The sequence below is a fragment of the Salmo salar genome, chromosome ssa13, assembly GCF_905237065.1.
Source record: "Salmo salar chromosome ssa13, Ssal_v3.1, whole genome shotgun sequence".
Classification (NCBI taxonomy): domain Eukaryota; kingdom Metazoa; phylum Chordata; class Actinopteri; order Salmoniformes; family Salmonidae; genus Salmo; species Salmo salar.
In genome coordinates this window covers 81847557-81874643 of record NC_059454.1, presented here as the reverse complement: position 1 = coordinate 81874643, position 27087 = coordinate 81847557, and the positions used below count along the sequence as shown (strand labels likewise).

At 45.1% G+C, this 27087-nt stretch overlaps 1 protein-coding gene across 1 annotated transcript; it reads right to left on the bottom strand.

Moving 5' to 3' along the window:
- Nucleotides 1–1327: 1327 nt before the first annotated feature.
- LOC106567901 (solute carrier family 13 member 5) lies at nt 1328–26071 on the bottom strand. The gene is made up of 12 exons (XM_014137773.2): nt 25528–26071; nt 23505–23633; nt 21721–21857; nt 21226–21551; nt 20773–20962; nt 20454–20576; nt 19998–20210; nt 3367–3476; nt 3170–3285; nt 2896–3057; nt 2165–2302; nt 1328–1958 (listed from the first exon to the last, which is right to left on the bottom strand). Exons 1-12 carry the CDS (start codon nt 25654–25656, stop codon nt 1830–1832), a joined length of 1902 nt encoding a protein of 633 aa, XP_013993248.1. The 5' UTR covers nt 25657–26071; the 3' UTR covers nt 1328–1829.
- Between the last annotated feature and the right edge of the window lie 1016 nt (nt 26072–27087).

Here is a 27087-nt window from a genome sequence, read left to right as displayed (position 1 = left end):
CTTCAGAAAGTACTCAGACCCCTTGACTTTTTCCACATTTTAAGTTACAGCCTTATTCCAAAATGGATAAAACAAATGTAATCCTCTGCAATCTACACACAATACCCCATAATGACAAAACAAAAACAGGATTTAAGAAATGTTTGCAAATGTATTAAATACAAAAACAGAAAAACCTTATTTACATAAGTATTCAGACCCTTTGCTTTGAGACTCGAAATTGAGCTCAGGTGCATCCTGTTTCCATTGATCATCCTTGAGATGTTTCTACAACTTGAATGGAGTCCACCTTTGGTAAATTCAATTGATTGGACATGATTTGGAAAGGCACACACCTGACTATATAAGGTCCCACAGTTGACAGTGCATGTCAGAGAAAAAACCAAGACATGAGGTCGAAGGAATTGTCCGTAGAGCTCCGAGACAGGATTGTGTCGAGGCACAGATCTGGGGAAGGGTACCAAAAAATATCTGCAGCATTGAAGGTCCCCAAGAACACAGTGGCCTCCATCATTCTTAAATGGAAGAAGTTCGGAACCACCAAGACTTCCTAGAACTGAGCAATCAGGGGGAGAAGGGCCTTGGTCAGGGAGGTGACCAAGAACCTGATGGTCACTTTGACAGAGCTTTAGAGTTCCCCTATGGAGATGGGAGAACCTTCCAGAAGGACAACCATCTCTGCAGCACTCCACCAATCAGGCCTTTATGGCCAGACGGAAGCCACTAATCAGTAAATGGCACATGACAGCCCACTTTGAGTTTGCCAAAAGGCACCTAAAGACTCACAGACCATGAGAAATAAGATTCTCTGGTATGATGAAACCAAGATTGAACTCTTTGGCCTGAATGCCAAGCGCCACATCTGGAAGAAACCTGGCACCATCCCTACGGTAAAGCATGGTGGCGGCAGCATCATGATATGGGGATGTTTTTCAGAGGTAGGGACTGGGAGACTAGTCAGGATCGAGGCAAAGATGAACGGAGCAAAGTACAGAAAGATCCTTGATGAGATCCTTCGGGACAAGTCTCTGAATGTCCTTGAGTGGCCCAGCCAGAGCTCGGACTTAAACCCGATCGAACATCTCTGGAGAGACCTGAAAATAGCTGTGCTGCAACGCTCCCCATCCAACCTGACAGAGCTTAAGAGGATCTGCAGAGAAGAATGGGAGAAACTCCCCAAATACAGATGTGCCAAGCTTTTAGCGTCATACCCAAGAAGACTCGAGGCTGTAATCGCTGCCAAAGGTGCTTCAACAAAGTACTGAGTAAAGGGTTTGAATACTTATGTAAATGTGATATCTTCGTTTTTAGTTTTAATAAATTAATAAATTAAATAAATTTTCTGAGCCTGATTTTGCTTTGTCATTATGGGTTATTGTGGGTAGATCGATGAGGAATAAGGCTGTAATAACAAAATGTGGAAAAAGTCAAGGGTTCTGAATACTTTCCAAAGGCACTGTAATTTTATGTAATATAATATATTTATATAATATCAATTGATATCGCAATATTGCCATTAATACAAATATAAGTTATATACAGTATTACAGCTTTTACAAGTTATTTATCATCCGAGTTCTCCATGGCTCCCTCATTACCATATAATATAATAATATTATCTGTACAAAATAAGTATAAAATACGCTGATAATAAAGCAGTAAACCAGTGTTCCCATGGCCAGCCCTCTGTTGCACCAGTGAGGGTTGTCAGTGGTCTCCTGATAACACTCCCCGTTCCTCCTCCTCCCTCATCCCCTTTTTGGCATCGGTAGCAGTGGTATTGCAGTACAGGGGCATATGATGGTGTTTTGGGGGGGTCATCCCCCCCCTCATCCTCTTGTAGTGGTGTTAGCCCAGGAGGGGAAGGTGTCCAGGTTGAAAATGGCTCTACCCCAGCTGTTAATGGCCAGAGTGATACACAGGATCCCAAGGATGTTCATCACTATACCTGTCTTAGCCTAGAGGAGAGAGAGGGGTTAAAGCTGAGGTGGTGGTAGGTTGAGGGGATGGTGGATGAAGAATACGGTGCGAGGAGGGGGTTTAGATTTGGGGTGGGGTGGTAGGGTGAAATATATGCCAACATACAGTACATTAACTTATTATTCATACTTCCTACTGTATAGTAGGTACCTATAGAAGCAGAGGTCAAAAGTGGGGCTCTCACCATATCCGTCACCTTCAGGTATCCATAAGAGAACACGATGGCGTTAGGAGGCGTGGCGACAGGCAGCATGAAGGCAAAGGAGGCACTGAGGGTACAGGGTACCATCACATACAGTGGGTTCACTCCTATGGACTGGGACTGCAATAGAACACACACATATTAGCCAGCACATACGTATGTACGTATGTGCGCAAGCACATACATGCACACATATGAGTACACGCACAATTAGTAGCCTACTATCCTGCAATGTGGATGTGAATAGGATGAATGAAAGTGTGTGTGGCTCTGTGTTGGCTCAGTTATCAAAGATTCTCGTCACTGAATGAACAGAGCTGAGAGCTCTACACACAGTGCTGCTACAGTCTCAATGTCTGGCCTCTAATGTGACCTATTAGTGTAAATAACCTGTCTTGTTTTCTCTCTGTATCTCTCGCTCTCTCTCTCTGAGTTGACTTTTTCACTCATTCAGCTCTTTCCCTCTGTCTTCTCTTGCTATTTGCTTATCTCTTTCATTCGTACATTCTCTCTTTCGCTCTCTGAGAGACTCTTCAGTAGTAGGCCTGGCTCAGATCCCCTATTGACCAGCTCTATTCAGTACAATCCAATTTTATGAAAAGGAAACTTGATCCCAGAATGAGAGAGCAATCGAGTGTGTGTGTGTGAGCGAGCGAGCGAGAGGAGGAGAGAGAGAAGTGTGTGTGTGGTTGGTTGAGTGTGGGTGGGTGTACCATGGAGGCTAGGATGGGCAGGAAGAGTGTAGCGGTAGCCACGTTGCTGGCACACTCAGTGAAGATGGCGGTGAGGAGACAGAGAATGACTGCGATGGCCCAGGGAGGGATAGAGCAGAGAGGTATCATCTGATCACCCAGCCACCGCGACAGACCAGACACCTGGATGGATACACACACATTCAAGCTTGTACATATGCACAGACTCATGCACGCACGCACGCAAGCACGCACGCATGCACATACGCACTCAAGGTTACACACACAAACACACCTCGCTGCCCTTAGCCAGAGCGAAGCCTCCTCCTAGCAGCAGTACAATGCTCCAGGGCATCTTCCTCTGGGTCACCTGCCAGGTCAGCAGGGCAGGGGTGGGGCCGCGAGGGGGCTCTGAGAGGGAGAGAGGCACACACATGTCAAGTAATGTCTACAGTGTGTGTGTGCATGTGTGTGCATGTGTGTGTGTTTCACCTGTGTCAAAGCTCTGTGTTCTCCAGAAGCAGAGGTACCGGGGGGGCTCAGAGGGCAAGACGAACAGCAGCACGGCAATAAACACTGCTACTGTGGCATCAGTCACAAACCTGGAGAGGTTGGATGGTTGGAAGGTAAGGCCCTAGTAAAACAATCCTATAGGATTTGTGATTTTTCCATCGGAATCCTGTAGGATTCTCACAATCCTATAATATTTTGTTTCACCTCTATCAGAATCCTATTGGAATCCCGTTGGACTACTTTTTTCCTATTGGAAATCAAAAGTAATCCTATTGGATCCTATAGGATTTTGTGTCACCTCTATCAGAATCATATTGGAATGCCATTGGACTTCTTTTTTTCCTATTGGCAACCCTATAGTAGGATTTTGTGTCACCCCAATCAGTATCCTATTATAACTGTTTTCTTAATTAACCTCAATATTTTAAACCCATTAAATTATAGTTTGTGGCTCTGCAGAGAATCTCCGGTTTCCTAACATGAGCTATTCTAACAGTTGTATCCTTTACTGTGTGAATGAAAGAGCTGAGGGTACAGGATTTATTTCCTTATGAGGCTTTCAATGTTTTAGTCATATTTCCGTCATTGTACAGAATTTCAAATCACATTTTATTTGTCACATACACGTGTTTAGCAGATGTTATTGCTGGTGTAGAAAAATGCTTGTGTTTCTAGCTGAAACAGTGCAGTAATATCTAACAAGTAATATCTAACAATACACACAATCTAAAGTAAAGGAATGGAGTTAAGAATATATAGATATTTGGACGAGCAATGTCAGAGTGGCATAGACTAAGATACAGTAGAATAGGATAGAATACAGTATATACACAGTTTTGGTTTCGCATGTGTATAGAGAAGAAGCTCGTGGAAGAGGTTCCTACGCATTAGTTAAGTTTTCCAAATTTGAACTTTGCATTCCAGTTTCTTATTATCATATTTCATTGGTGAGTTCGTAAGTTACCTTTTTTATTCAAATGTCACACGACCTGAGGAGCAGAAGACCTGTAACTAACGTTTCAACCGCGATGGCAAACGTGAATGGTAATGGCGCCAACTCCAGTCCAACTGTTACAGAGCCTCATGCGGTCCCACTCCCCACAGATCTTCAGAACCTCCGTACGGTTCTGGTCTCGGAAATTACAGCTACCATTGCCACTCAGCTCAAAACTGCCATCGATGCTGCTCTGGCCCGCTTCTCCTCCGTCCTAGTTGGTGTCTGAGCCGCTGCGGATGAACAAGGTCACCAAATTGACGGCTTTGAACATGACCTGTGTGACTACAGTGACCGCATAGTAGCACTTGAGAAAACGGTCGCTCGTCTGAGCTCCGAAAACCAAAAGCTGATTGACAAAACCGATGACCTGGAATCCCGTTCTCGCCGTTGCAATCTTTGTGTTGTTGGTATACCAGAGAAATGTGAAGGAGGCGACTCAGTTAAGTTCATGTCAGAATTCTTCACGGATGTGCTGGGTCCGGCCATCGATCCATCACCCACGAAGCTGGATAGAGCCCACCGCATTGTCCCCTCCCCAGTGGGCGGAGACGACAACTCCAAGCCTAGAGTGTTTATTGTCAGTTTTCACAACTACTGTGACAAGGAGCGCATCCCCCAGAGGCAGGGCAGAGACCAGCTACACTTCTGCGGACGCAAGGTGTTCATCTTTCTTGACCTCAGCTCGAATGTCGCCAAGAAAATAGCAAAATTCCTCGATGTGAAACGTACACTTCATCAGAAGAAAGTGGAATTCTCACTCCGCTTCCCTGCTCGTCTGCACATTGAACACTAACGTTATTGAACTGATAAAAATGACTAATACCGTCTTGTGTGGTTGTCATTTAAACTACACATTTGGGAGGTCCTTTTTATTTGGCTAGATGGCTAGCATAGTAATGCATTGCTACAATTCCAAGCTTTTTCCGAGCTTTCTTTCCTTTGTTGTTTTTTTTTCTTTCTTTTCGTCTTTACCGTTTTGTGAATGCCTTTTCGAATGTATTTCACTGCTGGTGCTATGGAGCCTCTGCGTTAGGATAGGAAGGTTTTCTGTTTATATGCACCGAAGCTGCGCCTTTTTTGGTCCTATTTTTTTTGCTTTGCTTTTTTCATCAGTTTTCTCCGTTATCTTTGCAAATGCTTGGTCTGTTTTCACACCTTTTTCATTTCAATATTTTAGATGGCTAACAACACTAATAGTAGTACTATAGGTAGGCCTAATCTTATAAAGTTCGTATCTTGGAATACTACGGCAATGAACAATCCTGTCAAGAGGTCTAGGGTATTCTCTCATATGAAAAAGCTAAAAGCAGATGTGGTATGTTTTACAAGAGACCCATTTACCCATTAAACAAGGCTACAAAACTCCAGGTTTAGTCAGGTTTTCCATTAAGACTTTAACACCAAAGCCAGATTACTAATGTTATTTCAGACAGTCATGGGAGATATTTAATCATAACTGGCACCATTTGGCACACACCTGTAGTATTGGTCAATGTATATGCTCCCAATTTTGATGATGTTGAATTTGCCAATGGGTTGCTGGGGAAAATCCCGTCTCTGAACACCCATCTTTTGATATTTGGCGGGGATCTGAATTGTGTTATTAGCCCGGCTTTAGACCACTCCAACCACAGAACTATGTCTCCTTCTGCTATGTCAAAGTCCTTCTCAGGTTTTATAGTTCAGAATGGGTGTACAGATCCCTGGAGATTTCAGAAACCCCAGGCAAGAGAGTATTCTTTCTTTTCACATGTACACCATTCTTTTTCTCGTATTGACTATTTCTTTATTGATCATAAGTTACTTCCAAATGTAAATTCTTCTGAATATTTAACCATTGTAATTTCTGACAGATATTCATGGACCTTTAGCCCTCGACATAGTCCTATCAGGACAAACTCGTACTCCTCTCTTCTCCTGTCTGATGCAGACTTCTGTAACGTTATCTCCACTTCTATTGATCTTTTCTTTTTTTATAAATCAGACAAGCTCAACCTCTCATTCTTTCTTATGGGAATCACTTAAGGCCTATCTTAGAGGATACATTATTTCTTACTCTTCTCATTTAAACAAAACTTGGAAACCTAAACTAGAAGAACTCAAGCCATCCTTGACTTACACCATCAATATGCCCTGACGCCATCTCCAGAGCTATATAAGCAACGCTTGAACTTACAATCTGAATTCAATCTCTTGTCCACTAAAGATGCAGAACGGTTACTATTGCATTCACATGGTACCTACTATGAACATTGCGACAGGGCAAGTTGTCTGCTCGCACACCAATTAAAACGCAGTGTTGCTACCCGTCCGATTCCCCAAATGAAAGATTCCTCTCATAGCTTGATTTCTGACCCTATGGGGATCAATGACACCTTCAAATCTTTCTATTCCTCCGTGTATACATCTGAATTTCCATCAGATGCTGCCAATATGACTACATTTTTGGGTGAACTGGAGACTCCCACAGTTGAGGCTGAAACTGCAGATGACCTTGATTCTCCTCTCAACCTTGAAGAAGTTATTCAGTCTAACAAGTCAATGCAGAGCAGCAAGGCTCCAGGGCCTGATGGGTTTCCAACTTAAGAAATTCTATACCAAGTTAGCCCCTTTACTTTTATATATGTATAACGCATCACTTGAACAAGTGTCGTTGCCACCTATCCTAACACAGGCTTCAATAGCGCTTCTCCTTCACTTCCTGTTCTTAATTTAGGCCCAAAACAGCCAACACAGTCCTGTCAGGTACTATCACAATGACAAGAACAATTACCCACACCACACAACGGAAACGTAGGCAACTTATGTGTGACTCCCAATCAACCACAACCCTCTACAGCTGTGCTTGATTGGAAGTCACACGGCCAAAATTAAATGAAACAATAAAACACTTACTCCCTTCTGCCACGTCCTGACTCAACTACACCCTCTACTGGTCAGGACGTGACAGTACCCCCTCAAGGTGCAGACCCCGGGATGCACCTAAAAAAAGGAAAACACAAAAAAATCCCCAACAAAAAGGAACACCTAAACAATAAGGGAGGGAAGGGAGGGTGGCTGCCGTCACCGACGGCACTGTGCTACACCCTCCCTCCCCAACCCACCTATCCTGGAGGTGGCTCCGGTGCAGGACGTGGACCCTGCTCCACCCTCGGCGTCGCCCACTTTGGTGGAGCCGATAGCTGCACCAGGCAGACGGACCCCCCGAGCCGGGCCGGAGGACAGGAGGGCCCCTCGGGCCGGGCCGGGGAACAGGAGGGCCCCTCGGGCCGGGCCGGAGAGCATGCGGGCCCCTCGGGCCGGGCCGGAAGGCATGCGGACCACTCGGGCTGGGCCGGAAGGCATGCGGGCCCCTCGGGCTGGGCCGGAAGGCATGCGGGCCCCTCGGCTGGGCCGGAAGGCATGCGGGCCCCTCGGGCCGGGCCGGAAGGCATGCGGGCCCCTCGGGCTGGGCCGGAAGGCATGCGGGCCACTCGGGCTGGGCCGGAAGGCATGCGGGCCACTCGGGCTGGGCCGGAAGGCATGCGGGCCACTCGGGCTGGGCCGGAAGGCATGCGGGCCACTCGGGCTGGGCCGGAAGGCATGCGGGCCACTCGGGCTGGACCGGAGGGCAGGAGGACCACTCGGGCTGGACCGGAGGGCAGGAGGACCACTCGGGCTGGACCGGGAGGGCAGGAGGACCACTCGGGCTGATCCTGACAGGCCGGGCACCCTGGCAGATCAGGGCAGGCGGGCACCTCTGGCAGAACCGGGCAGTCCGGCCACTCCGGCAGTTCAGGGCAGTCCGGCCACTCCGGCAGTTCAGGGCAGTCCGGCCACTCCGGCAGTTCAGGGCAGTCCGGCCACTCCGGCAGTTCAGGGCAGTCCGGCCACTCCGGCAGTTCAGGGCAGTCCGGCCACTCCGGCAGTTCAGGGCAGTCCGACCTCTCTGGCGACTGTTGACTGGCGGGCAGCTCTGACGACTGTTGACTGGCGGGCAGCTCTGACGACTGTTGACTGGCGGGCAGCTCCGACGACTGTTGACTGGCGGGCAGCTCCGACGACTGTTGACTGGGCGGGCAGCTCCGGACGACTGTTGACTGGCGGGCAGCTCCGACGACTGTTGACTGGCGGGCAGCTCCGACGACTGTTGACTGGCGGGCAGCTCCGACTCAGGATTCACCAGGCTGGGGAGACATAACGGAGGCCTGGCTTGAGGAGGTGGCACAGGAGAGACCAGGGTGGAGAGACCCACTGGAGGACCGGTCCGTGGAGGAGACACGGGCTTGACCAGGATAGGGAGATCCACTGGAGGACTGGTCCGTGGAGGAGACACGGGCTTGACCAGGATAGAGAGACCCACTGGAGTACTGGTCCGTGGAGGAGGCACGGGCTTGAACAGGATAGAGAGACCCACTGGAGTACTGGTCCGTGGAGGAGGCACGGGCTTGACCAGGATAGGAAGACATGCAGGAGGCTTGGTTCTGGGCGTAGGTACAGGATGTGCAGGGCTGGGAAGACATGGAGGAGGCCTGTTTCTGGGCGCAGGCACAGTCTTTACCAGACAACCAGCACGCACCTCAGGACGAGTATGGAGAGCTGCCTCAGGTGACATCATACCCACGACACGCTCATTAGGGCGAATGCCGTACTTTATGCACCACACTAGCAGCTCTCTCATCTCTCTCTCTCCTAATTTTCCCATTAACCCCGTCACAGTCTCTGTCTCATAGCCCTCGCTCTACCTCCCAATGTCATCCCGACTGGCTCTGGTTCGACCTCAGCTCCACCGATTGTCCCGTGTGCCCCCCAAAAAAATCATTGGGGCTGCCTCGCTGCGCTCGGTCGCTCTCTCTCCTCCTAAGTCTCCTTAATGTGGATGTAAAGGTGCTGGCGAAGGTGATAGCGGGGCGTCTGGAAGTAGTCTTACCAGGACTCACATCGCAGGAACAAACCAGCTTTATAAAGGACAGATATTCTTTTTTTTTTTACATTCGGACGCTGTTTAATAGGATTTATTCTAAACAATTCTCCAACTCCCCTGAGGTGGTAACCTCCCTAGACGCAGAGAAGGCATTCAACAGAATTGACTGGGAGTACCTATTTGCTGTCCTTAAATTTTTTTGGATTTGGGGACAAATTTAGCTCATGGATCTGTCACTTGCATACATCTCCCCAGTGTCTGTACCAATGACACTCGTTCTGATTATTTTGCCCTGGAACGTGGGACACGCCAAGGCTGCCCACTGTCCCCTTTATTATTTGCCGGCGCCATTGAGACCCTTTCAGTAGCTTTACGGGCATACTCCGCTTTCCAAGGTGTAACGCGGGAAGGAGTTGAACATTGGTTATCATTATATGCAGATGATTTGTTACTCTATGTAAATAACTCTGTAACCTGTTTAAATTCTATCCTTTCCATACTGGTAAACTTTGGCTCCTTCTCTGGTTACAAGCTGAATCTCCAGAAAAGTGAGTGCTTCTCAATCAATCCAGCAGCGCTACAGCTCCAGCAGACAGACTTGCCATTTCAGCTTAGCCGCTCTGGTTTCAAATACCTTGGCGTGAACGTAACTCGTTCATTACATGCTCTTTTTTCTGCAAACTTTGCTCCTCTTGCGCAAATGAAAACTGATTTTCAGAGATGGGGTAGCTTATCACTATCACTTATAGGAAGGAGATTGTAAAAATGAACAGTTTACACAAATTCCTTTATCTATTTCAATCTGTCCCATTGTTTTTACCAAAATGTTTTTTTAAAGTCAATCAATTAGGCTGTTGCCACATTTATGTGGGGAGGAAAGGTACCCAGAGTCAGTAAATCTTTAATTCAGAGCTGCAAGTTTAGTGGAGGGCTGGCACTACCCAACTTTTTATACTAACTTTCAGAAATTGCCATTCTGGTTACATGCTCCAGATACCCCATGGTGCCACCTAGAGGCACATTCTTGTATTTCTGCTTCTCTTCCTGCTTTACTCTGCTCTTCTTTCCCAACATCCCCCTCTTGCTATACTCGGAATCCTATAGTGCTTTCCCCACTTAAGATTTGGTACAAGTTTCGATAACATTTTAAATTCTCTGCTGCATCTACTATGGGTCCTATTGATAAGAATCACTTATTCCCCGCTTCTCTAATAGATAATGCTTTCTCTTACTGGACAAGGAAAGGTAATAAGTCCTTCTAATTTTTTATAGTTTTCCCAACCTGGCCTCTAAATACTCTCTCTCCATCTAACTTTTTCCATTACCTTCAAATTAGGCATTGTGTCTCCTCCCAGTTTTCTGGCTTCCCCGCTCCACCCCCTTACCAACCCTGGGATGGCATATTGACTCTATTACCTCGACAGAAAGCAGTAATTTCTCAGATCTATTTGTGTATTTTGTCATTGGACAAACACTCCACCAACAAAATGAAATCTGCTTGGGAACGGGAAATGGGTGTTGAATTTACACAGGAGTGGTTGGATGAGGAGATGGATAGAGTGAAATTGAAATTAACCTGCATGCAGCCTTGTCCCTTGAAAGCTATTTTTGGCATTCCAGAAGACTTGTTCTCCTTGGACCCCAAACATGCCGATATTGTTGCTTTTACATCCTTATTAGCTTGACATAGAATTATTCTCCAGTGGAAGTCTGCTCAGCCCCCCTCTACTTCTCAATGGCTCAACGATGTAATGTTCTTCCTAAAGCTTGAGAAAATTAAGTATTCTCTTATGGGTTCCAATGAGACATTTGTTAGAAAATGGCAACCATTTATATCATATTTTAATGGCTTGCAGAGGCTCCCCTCTGATGACATGCTTTAAGGTTTCCCAGTAGGCATTACCAGAAGTCATTACATAATAGGTACAATCATCAATATAATGCTATAATGCTGTTTTTTTTATCTCTTATTCATATCAAAATATTTTTTAAACTGCATTGTTGGTTAGGGGCTCGTAAGTAAACATTTCACTGTAAGGTCTACACCTGTTGTATTCGACGTGTGTGACTAATACAGTTTGATTTGATTAGATCCAGTCCAAGCAAGTTTGTCCAAGGTTTACTGATCATTTATTTATGTTTTTGTATATTGAATCTGTATTGAGTTGTTTGTATATTCCCATCCCCCTGTATTCTTGAAGGTCTATTTGGTGTGATATCTCTGTAGAATTTTTTGTTTTCGAGGACAGAATTGAGGGAGGGTATGGGATGGGAGGGAGGGAATCGAGGTGGGTGGACTGAGGTAGGGCGGAGAGGTAGGGAAGGGACTAGGGGGTTGGGTGGATGTGTTGTATGGAGGGAGGGAAGGAGGGTGGTTGGGATATGGTAAAATCTTTGTACTTACATTGATGTACATTCTGTAAAGCTTGAAGAAAAAATACAAATAATAAAGAATACAGTAAATACATATGAGTAATGCAAAATATGTAAACATTATTGAAGTGACTAGTGTTTCAATTATTAAAGTGGCCAGTGATTTCAAGTCTATGTATATAGGGCAGCAGCCTTTAATGTGCTAGTGATGGCTATTTAACAGACTTGAGATGGCCTTGAGATAGAAGCTATTTTTCAGTCTCTCGGTCCCAGTTTTGATGCACCTGTACTGACCTCGCCTTCTGAATGATAGCGGGGTGAACAGGCAGTGGCTCAGGTGGTTGTTGTCCTTGATTATCTTTTTGGCCTTCCTATGACATCGGGTGCTGTAGGTGTCCTGAAGGGCAGGTAGTTTGCCCCCGGTGATGCGTTGGGCAGACCGCACCACCCTCTGGAGAGCCCTGCAGTTGTGGGTGGTGCAGTTGCCGTACCAGTAGGTGATACAGCCCGACAAGATGCTCTCAATTGTGCATCTGTAAAAGTTTGTGAGGGTTTTAGGTGCCAAGCCAAATTTCTTCAGCCTCCTGAGGTTGAAGAGGCGCTGTTGCACCTTCTTCACCACACTGTCTGTGTGGGTGGATCATTTCAGTTTGTCAGTGATCTGTACGCCAAGGAACTTGAAGCTTTCCATCTCCTCCACTGCGGTCCCGTCGATATGGATAGGGGGGGGCTCCCTCTGCTGTTTCCTGAAGTCCACGATCAGCTCCTTTGTTTTGTTGACGTTGGGTGAGAGGCTATTTTCCTGGCACCACATTCACAGGGCCCTCACCTCCTCCCTGTAGGCTGTCTCGTCATTGTTGGTAATCAGGCCTACTACTGTTGTGTCATCTGCAAACTTGATGATTGAGTTGGAGGCGTGCGTGGACACGCAGTCATGGGTGAACAGGGAGTATAGAGGGGGCTGAGCATGCACCCTTGTGGGGCCCCAGTGTTGAGGATCAGCAAAGTGGAGGTGTTGTTTCCTACCTTCACCACCTAGGGGCGGCCCGTCAAGAAGTCCAGGACCCAGTCGCACAGAGCGGGTTTCAGACCCAGGGCCTCAAGCTTAAGAGCTTGGAGGGTACTATGGTGTTGAATTCTGAGCTATGAACAGCATTCTTACATAGGTATTCCTCTTGTTCAGATGGGATAGGGCAGTGTGCAGTGCGATGGTGATGCATCGTCTGTGGATCTATTGGGGCGGTAAGCAAATTGAAGTGGGTCTAGGGTGTCAAGTAAGGTAGAGGTGATATGATCCTTGACTAGTCTCTCAAAGCACTTCATGATGACAGAAGTGAGTGCTACGGGGCGATAGTCATTTAGTTCAGTTAATTTTGCTTTCTTGGGTACAGGAAAAATGATGGTCATCTTGAAGCATGGGGGGGGACAACAGACTGGGATAGGGAGAGATTGAATATGTCCGTAAACACTCCAGCCAGCTGGTCTGCGTATGCTCTGAGGAACGCGGCTAGGGATGCCGTCTTTGCCGGAAACCTTGTGAGGGTTAACATGCTTAAACGTTTTACTCACGTCGGCCACAGAGAAGGAGAGCCCACAGTCCTTGGTAGCGGGCCACGTCGGTGGCACTGTGTTATCCTCAAAGTGGGCGAAGAAGGAATGGTTCTTATCCAGAAGCAAGACGTTAGTGCCTGCCACATGGCTGGTTCTCTCTATGTAGTCCACATACGTCTCGTGTATGAGCCGTTGAATTGCGACTCCACTTTGTCTCTATACTGATGTTTTTCCTGTTTGATTGCCTTACGGAGGAAATAACTACACTGTTTGTATTCTGCCATATTCCCAGTCACCTTGCCATGGCTAAATGTCATGGATCGCGCTTTCAGTTTTGCACGAATGCTGCCATCTGTCCACGGTTTCTGGTTAGGGTAGGTTTTAATAGTCACAATGTGTATAACATCTCCTATACACTTCCTGATAAACTCAGTCACCATATCAGTGTATTTGTCTATGTTGTTCCATGGAGGCTACCCAAAACATATCCCAGTCCGCGTGATCAAAACAATCTTGAAGCGTGGTTTCCGATTGATCAGACCAGCATTGAATAGTCCTTAGCACGGGTACTTCCTGTTTACGTTTCTGCCTATAGGAAGGGAGGAGCAAAATAGAGTCGTGATCAGATTTGCCAAAGGGAGGATGGGGGAGGGCCTTGTAGGCATACCGGAAGTTGGAGTAGCAGTGGTCGAGTGTTTTAGCAGCGCGAGTACTACAGTCAATCTGTTGATAGAACTTCGGTAACATTTTTTCTCAAATTTGCTTTGTTAAAATCCCCAGCTACAATAAATGCAGCCTCAGGATATGTGGTTTCCAGTTTGCACAAAGTCCAGTGTAGTTCCTTGAGGGCCGTCGTAGTATCGGCTTGAGGGGGAATATACATGGCTGTGACTGTAACCGAAGAGAATTCTCTTGGGTGAAAAAAAGGACTGAGTTCCTGTATGTTATCACAATCACACCATGAGTAGTTAATCATGAAACATACACCCCCGTCCTTCTTCTTCCCGGAGAGATATTTTCCTGTCTGCGTGAAGAACTGAGAACCGAACTGGCTGAACGGACACAGTATATCCTGAGAGAGCCATGTTTCCGTGAAACAGAGTATGTTACAATCCTTGATGTCTCTCTGGAAGGATATCCTTGCCCTGAGCTCGTCAACTCTATTATCCACAGACTGAACATTAGCGAGTAATATACTCGGAAGCGGTGGGTGGTGTGCGCGCCTACTGAGTCGGACTAAAAGTCCCCTCTGAGTACCTATTTTCCTTCGGCTGTGTTTTGGAACAGCCTCTGGAATCAGTTCAATTGCCCTGGGGAACAAAGGATCCGGTTCGGGAAAGTCGTATTCCTGGTCCTAATGCTGGTAATGCTGGTGAGTTACCACCGCTCTGATATTCAAAAGTTCTTCCCAGCTGTATGTAATAACACAAACATTTCCTGAGCTAATAATGTAAGAAATAAAACATAAAAATGAAATACTACAAAGTTTCCTAAGAGCACGGCAGCCCTATCCGTCGGCTCCATTTCCCATATGTTAGCTTAGTAGAAACTCAGCTCCGGGCACTTCGATCTAAAGTGCCCAAATTCAGCATTTTGACATGTCCCTCCGTCAACCCTGTGTCACTTCTAGGAAGATTTTAACCCACTTAATCCCCAAATGTCTCCAAGTTTCACCATCATTGTAAAGCCCTAGTTATTTTGTTTCTTTGACAGTCATTTTTGAAGATCATAATTTATTCTATGTGATTAGTGATTCATTTGCATTTGTCCCTCATTTTGTCAACCATGTTACGTGAACTGAACTCTCGTTTTAATATGGTAAAACAATTCCCTTTTAAATATATTTTTTGAAGAAACATTGAACATCTAATAGTGAAATCATCAGTCAAAAGCAGGAAAGCTGGTTCTACTCTTTTTGGCAATTTTCTGGTGTTTTTTGGTGAACAACTGAGCGGCTTGAGCATAACACATCAACCCTGTTACCCATAGATAGGCAGGCACAAAATAATATCAATAAATGTGAAGCTTGCATTCAATTGAAACTCTCTGTTTGCACACAACAGCCCACTGGCCACAGACATCAATTCAATGTCTATTCCACGTTGGGTCAATGTAATTTCATTGAAATTATGTGGAAAGAACATTGACTCAACCAGTGTGTGCCCAGTGGGAAGCTTTCATTCTCCCTGTAACAAGGGGATTTATGGCTGATTTAAGAAGAAATAATAAACCTTGCTATAGTCAATCCTTTTACTTTATTTGGCACTTAATAAGCACTTACTATAGTAATTTACAAAAACAAATCCTCTTGAGATGGGAAAACTTGTTTTTTATGAAGTTGAACATGTGCTCTTTATGACAGAATGTTAAAATTAGGTGGAAAAAAATAGAAAATTGACCACGTTACACTTCTCAAAAGGCTGGTAATTGGTAGAATGACCCAGGTTCTCAACCTATTCAACACACCACCACAATATCAAATCAAAGTTTATTTGTCACGTGCGCCGAATACAACAGGTGTACCAGGCAGTGATGCAACCAGTCCGGATGCTCTCGATGTTGCAGCTGTAGAACCTTTTGAGGATCTCAGGACCCATGCCAAATCTTTTTAGTTTCCTGAGGGGGAATAGGCTTTGTCGTGCCCTCACGACTGTCTTGGTGTGTTTGGACCATTCTAGTTTGTTGTTGATGTGGACACCAAGGAACTTGAAGCTCTCAACTTGCTCCACTACAGCCCCATCGATGAGAATGGGGGCGTGCTCGGTCCTCCTTTTCCTGTAGTCCAGAATCATCTCCTTAGTCTTGGTTACGTTGAGGGATAGGTTGTTATTCTGGCACCACCCGGCCAGGTCTCTGACCTCCTCCCTATAGGCTGTCTCGTCGTTGTCGGTGATCAGGCCTACCACTGTTGTGTCGTCTGCAAACTTAACAATGGTGTTGGAGTCGTGCCTGGCCATGCAGTCGTGGGTGAACAGGGAGTACAGGAGAGGACTGAGCATGCACCCCTGGGGGGCTCCAGTGTTGAGGATCAGCGTGGCAGATTTGTTGCTACCTACCCTCACCACCTGGGGGTGGCCCGTCAGGAAGTCCACGATCCAGTTGCAGAGGGAGGTGTTTAGTCCCAGGATCCTTAGCTTAGTGATGAGCTTTGAGGGTACTATGGTGTTGAACGCTGAGCTGTAGCCAATGAATAGCATTCTCACATAAGTGTTCCTTTTGTCCAGGTGGGAAAGGGCAGTGTGGAGTGCAATAAAGATAGCATCATCTGTGGATCTGTTTGGGCGGTATGCAAATTGGAGTGGGTCTAGGGTTTCTGGGATTATGGTGTTGATGTGAGCCATTACCAGGGATTCAAGGCTGCAAGTTAATTTGCAGTATGACTAATAGAAAAATCATATTTTGGAACCAGTCCTATTGGTCACCTATAAGATTTTAATAGGCACTTTTATAATCCCTAGGCTAGGTGACAAGTGGCTGTAATTCAAGTGTCTGGGAGATTTAGGCTGATAGAATTGTATTTTATAGGATCCTATAGGATTTCAGTATAAGAATCCAATAGAACAATCCTATCAGATTTTGGAACCAGTCCTATTGGACTCCTATAAGATTCTATCCTACAGGATAGCTTCCAGAATCTGATAAGATTTGCTATTGGATTGTAATAGGATTTTTCTATTTGAATCCTATAGGATATTTTAGGGGGTTAGACTGTGTGGGGTTAGGAGGCAGCAGGGGATTAGGGTAGGGGTATACATGGATTAGGAGTTAGGGAGAGGTGCAGCAGAGGGAGGCCGGGGAGAGGCCTTCCAATCCTTTTCTGAACACTAACTAATTATAACCCAATGACAATGTGATGAAGGACTTAACAATTGGCTCCAAACAGGACCTTAAATGTACAGTTGAAGTCAGAAGTTTACATACACTTAGGTTGGAGTCATTAAAACTCGTTTTTCAACCACTCCACAAATTTCTTGTTAACAAACTATAGTTTTGACAAGTTGGTTATTACATTTACTTTGTGCATGACACAAGTCATTTCTTACAGACAGATTATTTCACCTAAAATTCACTGTATCACAATTCCAGTGGGTCAGAAGTTTACATATCCTAAGTTGACTGTGCCTTTAAACAACTTGGAAAATTCCAGAAAATGATGTCATGGCTTTAGAAGATTCTGATAGGATAATTTACATCATTTGAGTTAATTGGAGGTGTACCTGTGGATGTATTTCAAGGCCTACCTTCAAACTCAGTGCCTCTTTGCTTGACATCATGGGAAAATCAAAAGAAATCAGCCAAGACCTCAGAAAAACAATTGTAGACCTCCACAAGTCTGGTTCATCCTTGGGAGCAATTTCCAAAGGCCTGAAGGTACCACCTTCATCTATACAAACAATAGTACGCAAGTATAAACACCATGGGATCACGTAGCCATCATACCGCTCAGGAAGGAGACGCGTTCTGTCTCCTGGAGATGAACGTACTTTGGTGTGAAAAGTGCAACTGAATCCCAGAACAACAGCAAAGGACCTTGTGAAGATGCTGGAGGAAACAGGTACAACAGCATCTATATCCAGAGTAAAACAAGTCCTATATCGACATAACCTGAAAGGCCGCTCAGCAAGGAAGAAGCCACTGCTTAAAAACCGCCATAAAAAAGCCAGACTACAGTTTGCAACTGCACATGGGGACAAAGATCGTACATTTTGGAGAAACGTCCTCTGGTCTGATGAAACAAAAATATAACTGTTTGGCCATAATGAACATCATTATGTTTGGAGGAAAAAGGGGAGGCTTGCAAGCTGAAGAACACCATCCCAACCGTAAAGCACGAGGGTGGCAGCATCATGTTGTGGGGGTGCTTTGCTGCAGGAGGGGCTGGTGCACTTTACAAAATAGATGGCATCATGAGGAGGGAAATTATGTGGATATATTGAAGCGACATCTCAAGACATCAGTCAGGAAGTTAAAGCTTGGTCGCAAATGGGACTTGCAAATGGACAATGACCCCAAGCATACTTCCAAAGTTGTGGCAAAATGGCTTAAGGACAACAAAGTCAAGGTATTAGAGTGGCCATCACAAAGCCCTGACCTCAATCCTATAGGAAATTTGTGTGCAGAACTGAAAAAGCATTTGCGAGCAAGGTGGCCTACAAACCTGACTCAGTTACACTACATCTGTCAGTGGGAATGGGCCAAAATTCACCCAACTTATTGTGGGAAGCTTGTGGAAGGCTACTTGAAATGTTTGACCAAAGTTAAACAATTTAATGACAATGCTACCATTGTATGTAAACTTCCGACCCACTGGGTATGTGATGAAAGAAATATAAGCTGAAACATATCATTCTCTCCACTATTATTCTGACATTTCACATTCTTAAAATAAGGTGGTGATCTTTACTGACCTAAGACAGGGAACTTTTACTAGATGGATGAAATGTCAGGAATTGTGAAAAACTGAGTTTAAATGTATTTGGCTCAGGTGTATGTACATTTCCGACTTCAACTGTATACAGAGAGCTAACATTAATAATATCCATGTCAATCCGGCATGGCTCAAAGTGGAGGAGAGAATGACTTCATCACTACTTGTTTTTGTAAGAAGTATTGACATGCTGAATGCAGCGAGCTGTCTGTTTAAAGTACTAGCACACCGCTCAGACACCCATGCATACCCCACAAGACCTGCCATCAGAGGTCTCTTCACAATCCCCAGAACAGACTATGGGAGGCGCACAGTACTGCATAGAGCCATGGCTACATGGAGCTCTATTCCACATCAGGTAACTGATGCAAGCAGTACAATCAGATTTAAAAAAAGATACAAATACACCTTATGGAACAGCGGGGACTGTAAAGAGACACACAGGCACAGACACACTCATGCATATCCACATGTACATATCCACAACACGCACACTTTACACACTCGTACACATATATTTTGTATTGTAGATATGTGGTAGTAGAGTACAGCAGTGGCCTGAGGGCACACACGTAATGTGTTGTGAAAGTGCTATGAAATGTAATGTCATGTAATATTTGTAATTGTATATATTACTGCCTTAATGTTGCTGGACCCCAGGAAGAGTAGCTGCTACCTTGACAGCAGGTAATGGGGATCCTTAATAACTACAAATACAAATAAAGAGTGGATTGACGTAATGGACAGAGCATGTTTGATGACCTTAGCCCCAGTTTGATCCAGGATTCTGTTATAATCAACACCTGTTTCCATGGTGATGTGCCCATTCATAGATTGACAGACGTCACATATGCCCTCTGTGATAGGGAGGTCACATGACCAGATAAAAGAGAACACAGTGTGTGCCTCTCCTGCCCATCGATCTGTTTGTCATAAAGAAGTGTGCTTTCTCTCTCATTCACTTTAGTGAGATCATGTTTCCCAGACTCTGTGTGTGCATGTGCCTATGCAAGTCTTTGTGTGTGCTGGTCAGAGCGTGTGTACGTGCACAAGTTTGTGTTTCTGTGTGTCAAAGTTCAGAACATGTTTATTGATGTAACACAGACGGTTTACTCTGTGAACGACAGGTTTTGTCCGTTTGTGTTTGTTTTCTCCAGTTCCCCATGACCTGACACTTGTTCTAACAGAAGGTTCTGGGTCTAAAGACAACTCAGGTAGCCTATCCTTCAGATCAAGCTTGTGTTACTGTGCATGTGTCTGTATATTTCCACCTGCTAGTGTTTTGTGTGTGAGCCTGTGTGGTTGAGTGTATATATATGGTGTGTACAGTATTTCACTGTGTGGTGTGTGTTACATACTCTGCCTTTGTGTTGAAGATGTGGGTTGCCCATCCGTTGATGAAGCCTGGGCTTCGTGTGAACCACAGCACCACCAGCAGAATGAACAGCCCCAGGACACTCAACTCTCCATAGGACACTGGCCCCAGACGACGATGCTCCTCACGGATCAAATCATACGCTGCATGTTCTTTCGCTGACTGCACAGCACCACAGCCCCACGTACGCTTCAGACTAGAGAGGAAGAGTGGGAGAAAGGGACAAGAGAAATGAGTGGGGGAGCAAAAGAGAAGGGGGTGAGAGAAAGACAGACTGAGTGAGAGAGAGAGATTATTTAAGAAGCAGAGTGAGTGAGAGAGACATTGCCCCTATTTAGCCTATGCAAACCTTTACAAATATCATGTCATGGTTGAACTGAGAGAGAGGAGAGAGTAGAGTTAAAATAATGCACTGTGATGCTCTGGCCAGGTCACTCACTCGAAGCCGATGAAGACGAGTTGGAGCCAGAGCCAGGCCAGCGTCAGCATTAGCAGCATTGTGGGGAAGGCAAAGGCGAACCACGAGGCAAAGTTAACCACGTCACCGTTCTGAGGGAAGAGTCTGACAGTGGGTTTCTGTTAAGAACTTCACTTCTCAAAAATGTTAAATGTCAGTTGATCAACACGATATGTTCAGACTCCCATATCTATATTCATATATATGGGATATACACTAATATTTGCGAGGTGTGTGTCTGTGAGAGGTACATACGCCATGCGTGTGTGCGTGTGTGCGTGCGTGTGTGTGTGTTACATACTGGCTCATCTGCCCTGTGAGGACGAGGTTGGGTCCGGTACCAGTGAGAGTGGCAGTGCCTCCGATGCTGGCAGCATAACACACACACAACATCAAGCCTTTACACATTTTCATCCTCTCCTTCTCCTCCTCTTCCTCCCCAACCTGCTCCTCTGCTGCAGTCCCCTCCTTCAAGACCATGGACATTACCACTTTATACAGAGAGGGAGGGGGAGACAATACCACTATATATTAGAGAAGTTTGGGAATCAGGACAACCAAGAGGTCACAGCCAAAGTTGTTAGCTAGGCAGGCTATAGTGTGCCTGTTGCCTGTAGACATACAGCCTAAGTTTATTTTTGTCTGAAATCGCCATGTACATGTAACTGTATTATGGTGTGTTGGTGAGAAGGCAGTACTCCAGTCTCACCTAGCCCCCTGCTCTGACCTCTGCCCCCAGCCCAGTGCCCCTCACCTGGCTTCCCATCAGTCAGAGAGTTGTCCTGGTGACCTGGCTTGTCTGGGGAGTCCACTTTATCCTCTGTGGCTGGTTTCTTCAGTGGAATGTGATTGTCCTGGATGATAAGTTTGTCCTGTGGGTTTGAACTGTTCTCCAGTTTTTCCTCGGGAGTCATACCATTCTCCTGGCTCTGGGGGATGGGCAAGGGGTTCTCCCCACTCTGTGGGCTGTTGAGCTGCTCCAGGACAGCCTGGACAATGGGGACCATCATAGCTGTGGTGGCTGTGTTACTGATCCACATGGACAGGAACGCTGTCACACCCATGAACCCTAGCATCAGACTGGCGTGGACAGCGAAAGGGGAACAGAAAGAGAAAAGAGGAAGTGGAGAAGGAGGAAGGAATGCTAGGCTTTAGCTCAGTGGGTTTACATGGTCTTGAATTTTGCAGACAATCCTGATTTGATACCTGAAAAACTGATAAAGATAGACACCTGTGATTAGCTACTCACAGAGCAGGCCGCACCCCCACAACAAGTAGAACCCTGAGAGCGATGCGCTTGTGAAGGTTCCATGACTCCACGGCAACAGCCACCATCAGACCGCCTACAAACAGCATGTTGGTGTCCTTCAGGTACTGCATACACACCTGATACAGATGTAGGATCTTACTTTGAGCTAGTTTGCTACAGCAGGAAAATAATCTCTCAACAGGAAATGTCTATTATTATGTGGATTATAATTAATGGACATTTTTGTAGGGGTTGATACAATATATACACAAGTATGTGGACACCCCTTCAAATTAGTGGATTTGGCTATTTCAGCCACACCCTTTGCTAACAGGTGTATAAAATTGAGCACACAGCCATGCAATCTCCATAGACAAATATTGGCAGTAGAATGGATTTACGGCAGAGCTCAGTGACTTTCAACATGGTGCCGTGATAGGATAACACCTTTCAAACAAGTCAGTTCGTCAAATTTCTGCCCTGCTAGAGCTGCCCCGGTCAACTGTAAGTGCTGTTATTGTGAAGTGGAAATGCCTAGGAGCAACAACGGCTCAGCTGGGTCCGCCGAGTGCTGAAGCGTGTAAAAATCGTCTCTCCTCAGTTGCAACACTCACTACCGAGTTCCAAACTGCCTCTGGAAGCAACATCAGCACAAGAACTGTTCATTGGGAGCTTCATGAAATGGGTTTCCATGGCCAAGCAGCCGCATAGAAGCGTAAGATCACCACGTGCAATGCCAAGCGTCGGCTGGAGTGGTGTAAAGCTCACTGCCATTGGACACTGGAGCAGTGGACACGCGTTCTCTGGAGTGATGAATCCGCCTCACCATCTGGCAGTCTGACGGACAAATCTGGGTTTGGCGGATGCCAGGAAAATGCTACCTGCCCCAATGCATAGAGCCAACTGTAAAATTTGGTGGAGGAATAATAGTCTGGGGCTGTTTTTCATGGTTCGGGCTAGGCCCCTTTGTTCCAGTGAAGAGAAGTCTTAATGCTACAGCATACATTGACATTCTAGAGGATACTGTGCTTCCAAATTCGTGGCAACAGTTTGGGGAAGGCCCTTTCCTGTTTCCACATGACAATGCCCCCGTCCATAATTTTTTTAATCGATTATTTATTTAACTAGGCAAGTCAGTTAAGAACAAATTCTTATTTACAATGACGGCCTACCACGGCCAAACCCTAACCCGGACGACGCTGGGCAAATTGTGCACCACCTTATGGGACTCCCAATCACAGCCGGTTGTGGTACAGCCTTGAATCAAACCAGGGTCTGTAGTGACGCCTCTAGCACTGAGATGCAGTGCCTTAGACCGCTGCGCCACTCGGCGAGATAGGTGTGGAAGAACTTGACTGGCCTGCACAGAGCCCTGACTTCAACCCCATCGAACACCTTGGGATGGATTGGAATGCCGACTGCGAGCCAGGCCAAATCGCTCAACATCAGTGCCCAACCTTACTAATGCTCTTGTGGCTTAATGGAAGTAAGTTCCCGCAGTAATGTTCCAACATCTAGTGGAAAGCCTTCCCAGAAGAGTGGAAGCTGTTATAGCAGCAAATGTAGTGTACATTTTCGGTAAGGGAAAATCAAGTCAAAGTGGAAATTACAAACTTCAAAAGCCTTTTTAAACCTCAAATACGCTACAAGTTTTACATTTCCTTTCCATTGCAGGAAAGTTCTCCTGCAGCAGGGTGCTCAAATTAAGATCCTACATCTTTACGCACGTACGTGAGAGATTGTCTTTGTATGTGTGCACGCTTGTGTGTGTGAGGGAAGTGTACCTGCTTGGACTCCATGATGCCAAACAGAGGGAAAAGGACAGTGGGCAGGAGAGCAGTCACCGCTAGTGGCAATACCTCAGTACACCAGTACACTGCCATCAGAGCTATTACATAGGCACATTTTGCCTCCTGCAACACACACAGTTACAATACTTTTATTTAGAGCCATATAGAGTACAGAGAACCCAAATATTCTTTAGGTCAAAAGGACACAAACACACACAAAATAACTGAAGCACATGAACACATAATGTTCTCTGTGTCTGGTGGTGCCATTGTATAAACATTGATCTGCGATGTGAATTCGTCGAGCTCAAGTAATGTAAACTTGAACTTCAACACCCTATGGTGTGACGAGGAAATGTTTCCTCCCTCTTCTATGCCAGGAGTGGGAGGCCCCGGTGCACAACTGAGCAAGAGGACAAGTACATTAGAGTGTCTAGTTTGAGAAACAGACGCCTCACAAGTCCTCAACTGGCAGCTTCATTAAATAGTACCTGCAAAACGCCAGTCTCAAAGTCAACAGTGAAGAGGCGACTCCGGAATGCTGGCCTTCTAGGCAGAGTTGCAAAGAAAAAGCCATATCTCAGACTGGCCAATAAAAAGAAAAGATTAAGAAGGGAAAAAGAACAGACACTGGACAGAGGAACTCTTACAAGAAGGCCAACATCCCAGAGTTGCCTCTTCATTGTTGACGTTGAGACTGGTGTTTTGTGGGTACTATTTAATGAAGCTGCCAGTTGAGGACTTGTGAGGTGTCTGTTTCTCAAACTAGACACTCTAATGTACTTGTTGTCTTGCTCAGATGTGCACCAGGGTCTCCCACTCCTCTTTCTATTCTGGTTAGAGACAGTTTGCGCTGTTCTGTGAAGGGAGTGGTACACAGCGTTGTTTCTGGCCATTTGGAGCCTGTAATCGAACCCACAAATGCTGATGCTCCAGATACTCAACTAGTCTAAAGAAGGCCAGTTTTATTGCTTCTTTAATCAGCACAACAGTTTTCAGCTGTGCTAACATCATCGCAAAATGGTTTTCTAATGATCAATTAGCCTTTTAAAATGATAAACTTGGATTAGCTAACACAACGTGCCATTGGAACACAGGAGTGATGGTTGCTGATAATGGGCCTCTGCACGCCTATGTAGATATTCCATAAAAAATCTGCCGTTTCCAGCGACAATAGTCATTTACAACATTAACAATGTCTACACTGTATTTCTGATCAATTTGATGTTATTTTAATGGACCAAAAAAATGCTTTTCTTTCAAAGACAAGGAACAATTTTAATGACCCCAAACTTTTTTGGTAGTGTATGTGCTGCGCAAATTCAATCAGTGTTCAGACAAGAGTAATTATACAGTTTTAGAATCCTTATTACTTCAGCACCCCTACTTCCCATGGCTATAACCTTCTGTCTTATGTAACCATACCAAATTTAACATATCACACTAATTTGAGTTGTCACGGATTTCCTTTTACTATATTACGTGTAGTCTTTGAGACCAGGCTGCTTAGCGGGGCAGTTCTATCTTAAGAGGACAACAAAGGGTTAAAGACAACACGAGAGCTCTGCGCCAAGTTCACCCCTGGCGCAAGCTGAAGGAATGTGTCACCCCCTTGTCACACCAGGTCCTGACCCTGTTACCCTCTGAACATTTGTAGGAATTTCCATTTTCTGAATTGGCAGAATAAGTGCTCTCTTCTGAAAAATAAATGAACATAATACATCTGTGTGTGTGTGCATGCGTGTGTGTTTGTGTGTCTGTGCATGCGTGCGTGTGTGGGGGAGGTCTAAAGGAATAAATGTTTAAGTCAAAATCACCATGCGTCAGGTGTACAAATGAATAATTCATGAAATATCTAACAAGACGATAGAATACTAGTAGGTTCTTATTGAAATATTTTAAATCATTATACAGATAGCATACTCTTGGTGCAGAAAGCAGAAAGACTAGGCCTAGATGGTGTGAAGAGGAGATAGGGACCCCTGGAATAAGTCCGTTCCAGAAATTTGGTGCATACCGTGGTTCCGATCAGTAGAGGCAGCGGGAGGAGCAGGAACGGTGTACAGAACAGAATGACCCCATCCTTGAACATCCACATAATCTGGAACGAAGACACCATCTTCGCTCGATCAGAGAATACTGACATAAATTAGAGTTGCACGTGTCCCGTCCCAGGGAAGAAAGCAAAAATTATGAGGGAGAGCGTGAGAGAACTCAGATACCTCCGGCTTTACAGTTGGGACACGACTGCACATGACATCTCTCTGTCTCTCTCTTTACTCTCTCTCTGTGTTTTTTTTACTCTCTCTCTCTGTGTGTATGTGTGTGTGTGTACAAAGGGGTGGCAACACTTTTGAGTGGCATTCTTGTGTGTGTGTGAGTGAGTGTGTGTGAGAGCTAGAGAGAGAACAAATGTTGAGTAGCATTTATACTTAAATATTAACTTAGAAAGAAATCTTAGATAGGAAAATAAAACTAGAATGTACTGTATTCTGAGAGAGACATAAGGGGGAGGAGACAGATAGATAGGGTTTCCTTGGAACAGCAGTGGGTGCTGGGAAACTACAAACTTTCTATGTAAAGTTACACCACACACACACACACACACACACACACACACACACACACACACACACACACACACACACACACACACACACAATTTCCTATAAAAATAACTTATTTCAAATACTATTTCAAATACCTAGATTCAATGCATGGGAGTGTATTTGAGTCAATGCATTTGTGTATTTTCAAATACATGCCAATAGTTTCCAAGTGTATTTCCAAATGCATTCCAATATTCAACTACTTGTCTTTTCAAATAAAGCATATTTGAATACTTACTTTGAAATGTACAGAACCAGTCAAAAAGTTTGGACACACCTACTCATTCAAGGGTTTTTATTTATTTTTTACTATTTTCTACGCTGTAGAATAATAGTGAAGACATCAAAACTATGAAATAACACATATGGAATCATGTAGTAACCAAAAAAGTGTTAAACAAATCAAAATATATTTTATATTTGAGATTCTTCAAAGTAGCCACCCTTGCATTGATGACAGCTTTGCACACCATTGGCATCCTCTCAACCAGCTTCATGAGGTAGTCACCTGGAATGCATTTCAATTAACAGGTGTGCCTTGTTAAAAGTTAATTTGTGGAATTTCTTTCCTTCTTAATGCGTTTGAGCCAATCAGTTGTGTTGTGACAAGGTAGGGGTGGTATACAGAATATAGCCCTATTTGGTAAAAGGCCAAGTCCATATTATGGCAAGAACAGCTCAAATAAGCAAAGAGAAATGACAGTCCATCATTTATTAAAGACATGAAGGTCAGTCAATGTGGAAAATGTCAAGAACTTTGAACGTTTCTTCAAGTGCAGTCGCAAAAACCATCAAGCACTATGATGAAACTGGCTCTCGTGAGGAACACCACAGGAAAGGAAGACCCAGAGTTACCTCTGCAGCAGAGGATAAGTGCATTAGAGTTACCAGCCTCAGAAATTGCAGCCCAAATAAATGCTTCACAGAGTTCAAGTAACAGACACATCAACTGTTCAGAGGAGACTGTG

Coding starts and splice junctions, on each gene's coding strand:
- LOC106567901 (XM_014137773.2), bottom strand. CDS start 25,656: ATGTCAGTATTCTCTGATCGAGCGAAGATGGTGTCTTCGTTCCAGATT. Junction 3,477..19,997: donor ATCTTCAACACAAAGGCAGA/GTATGTAACACA, acceptor CAACCTCTCCAG/GTTTGTGACTGATGCCACAG. Junction 1,959..2,164: donor ACCTGAAGGTGACGGATATG/GTGAGAGCCCCA, acceptor TCTCTCCTCTAG/GCTAAGACAGGTATAGTGAT.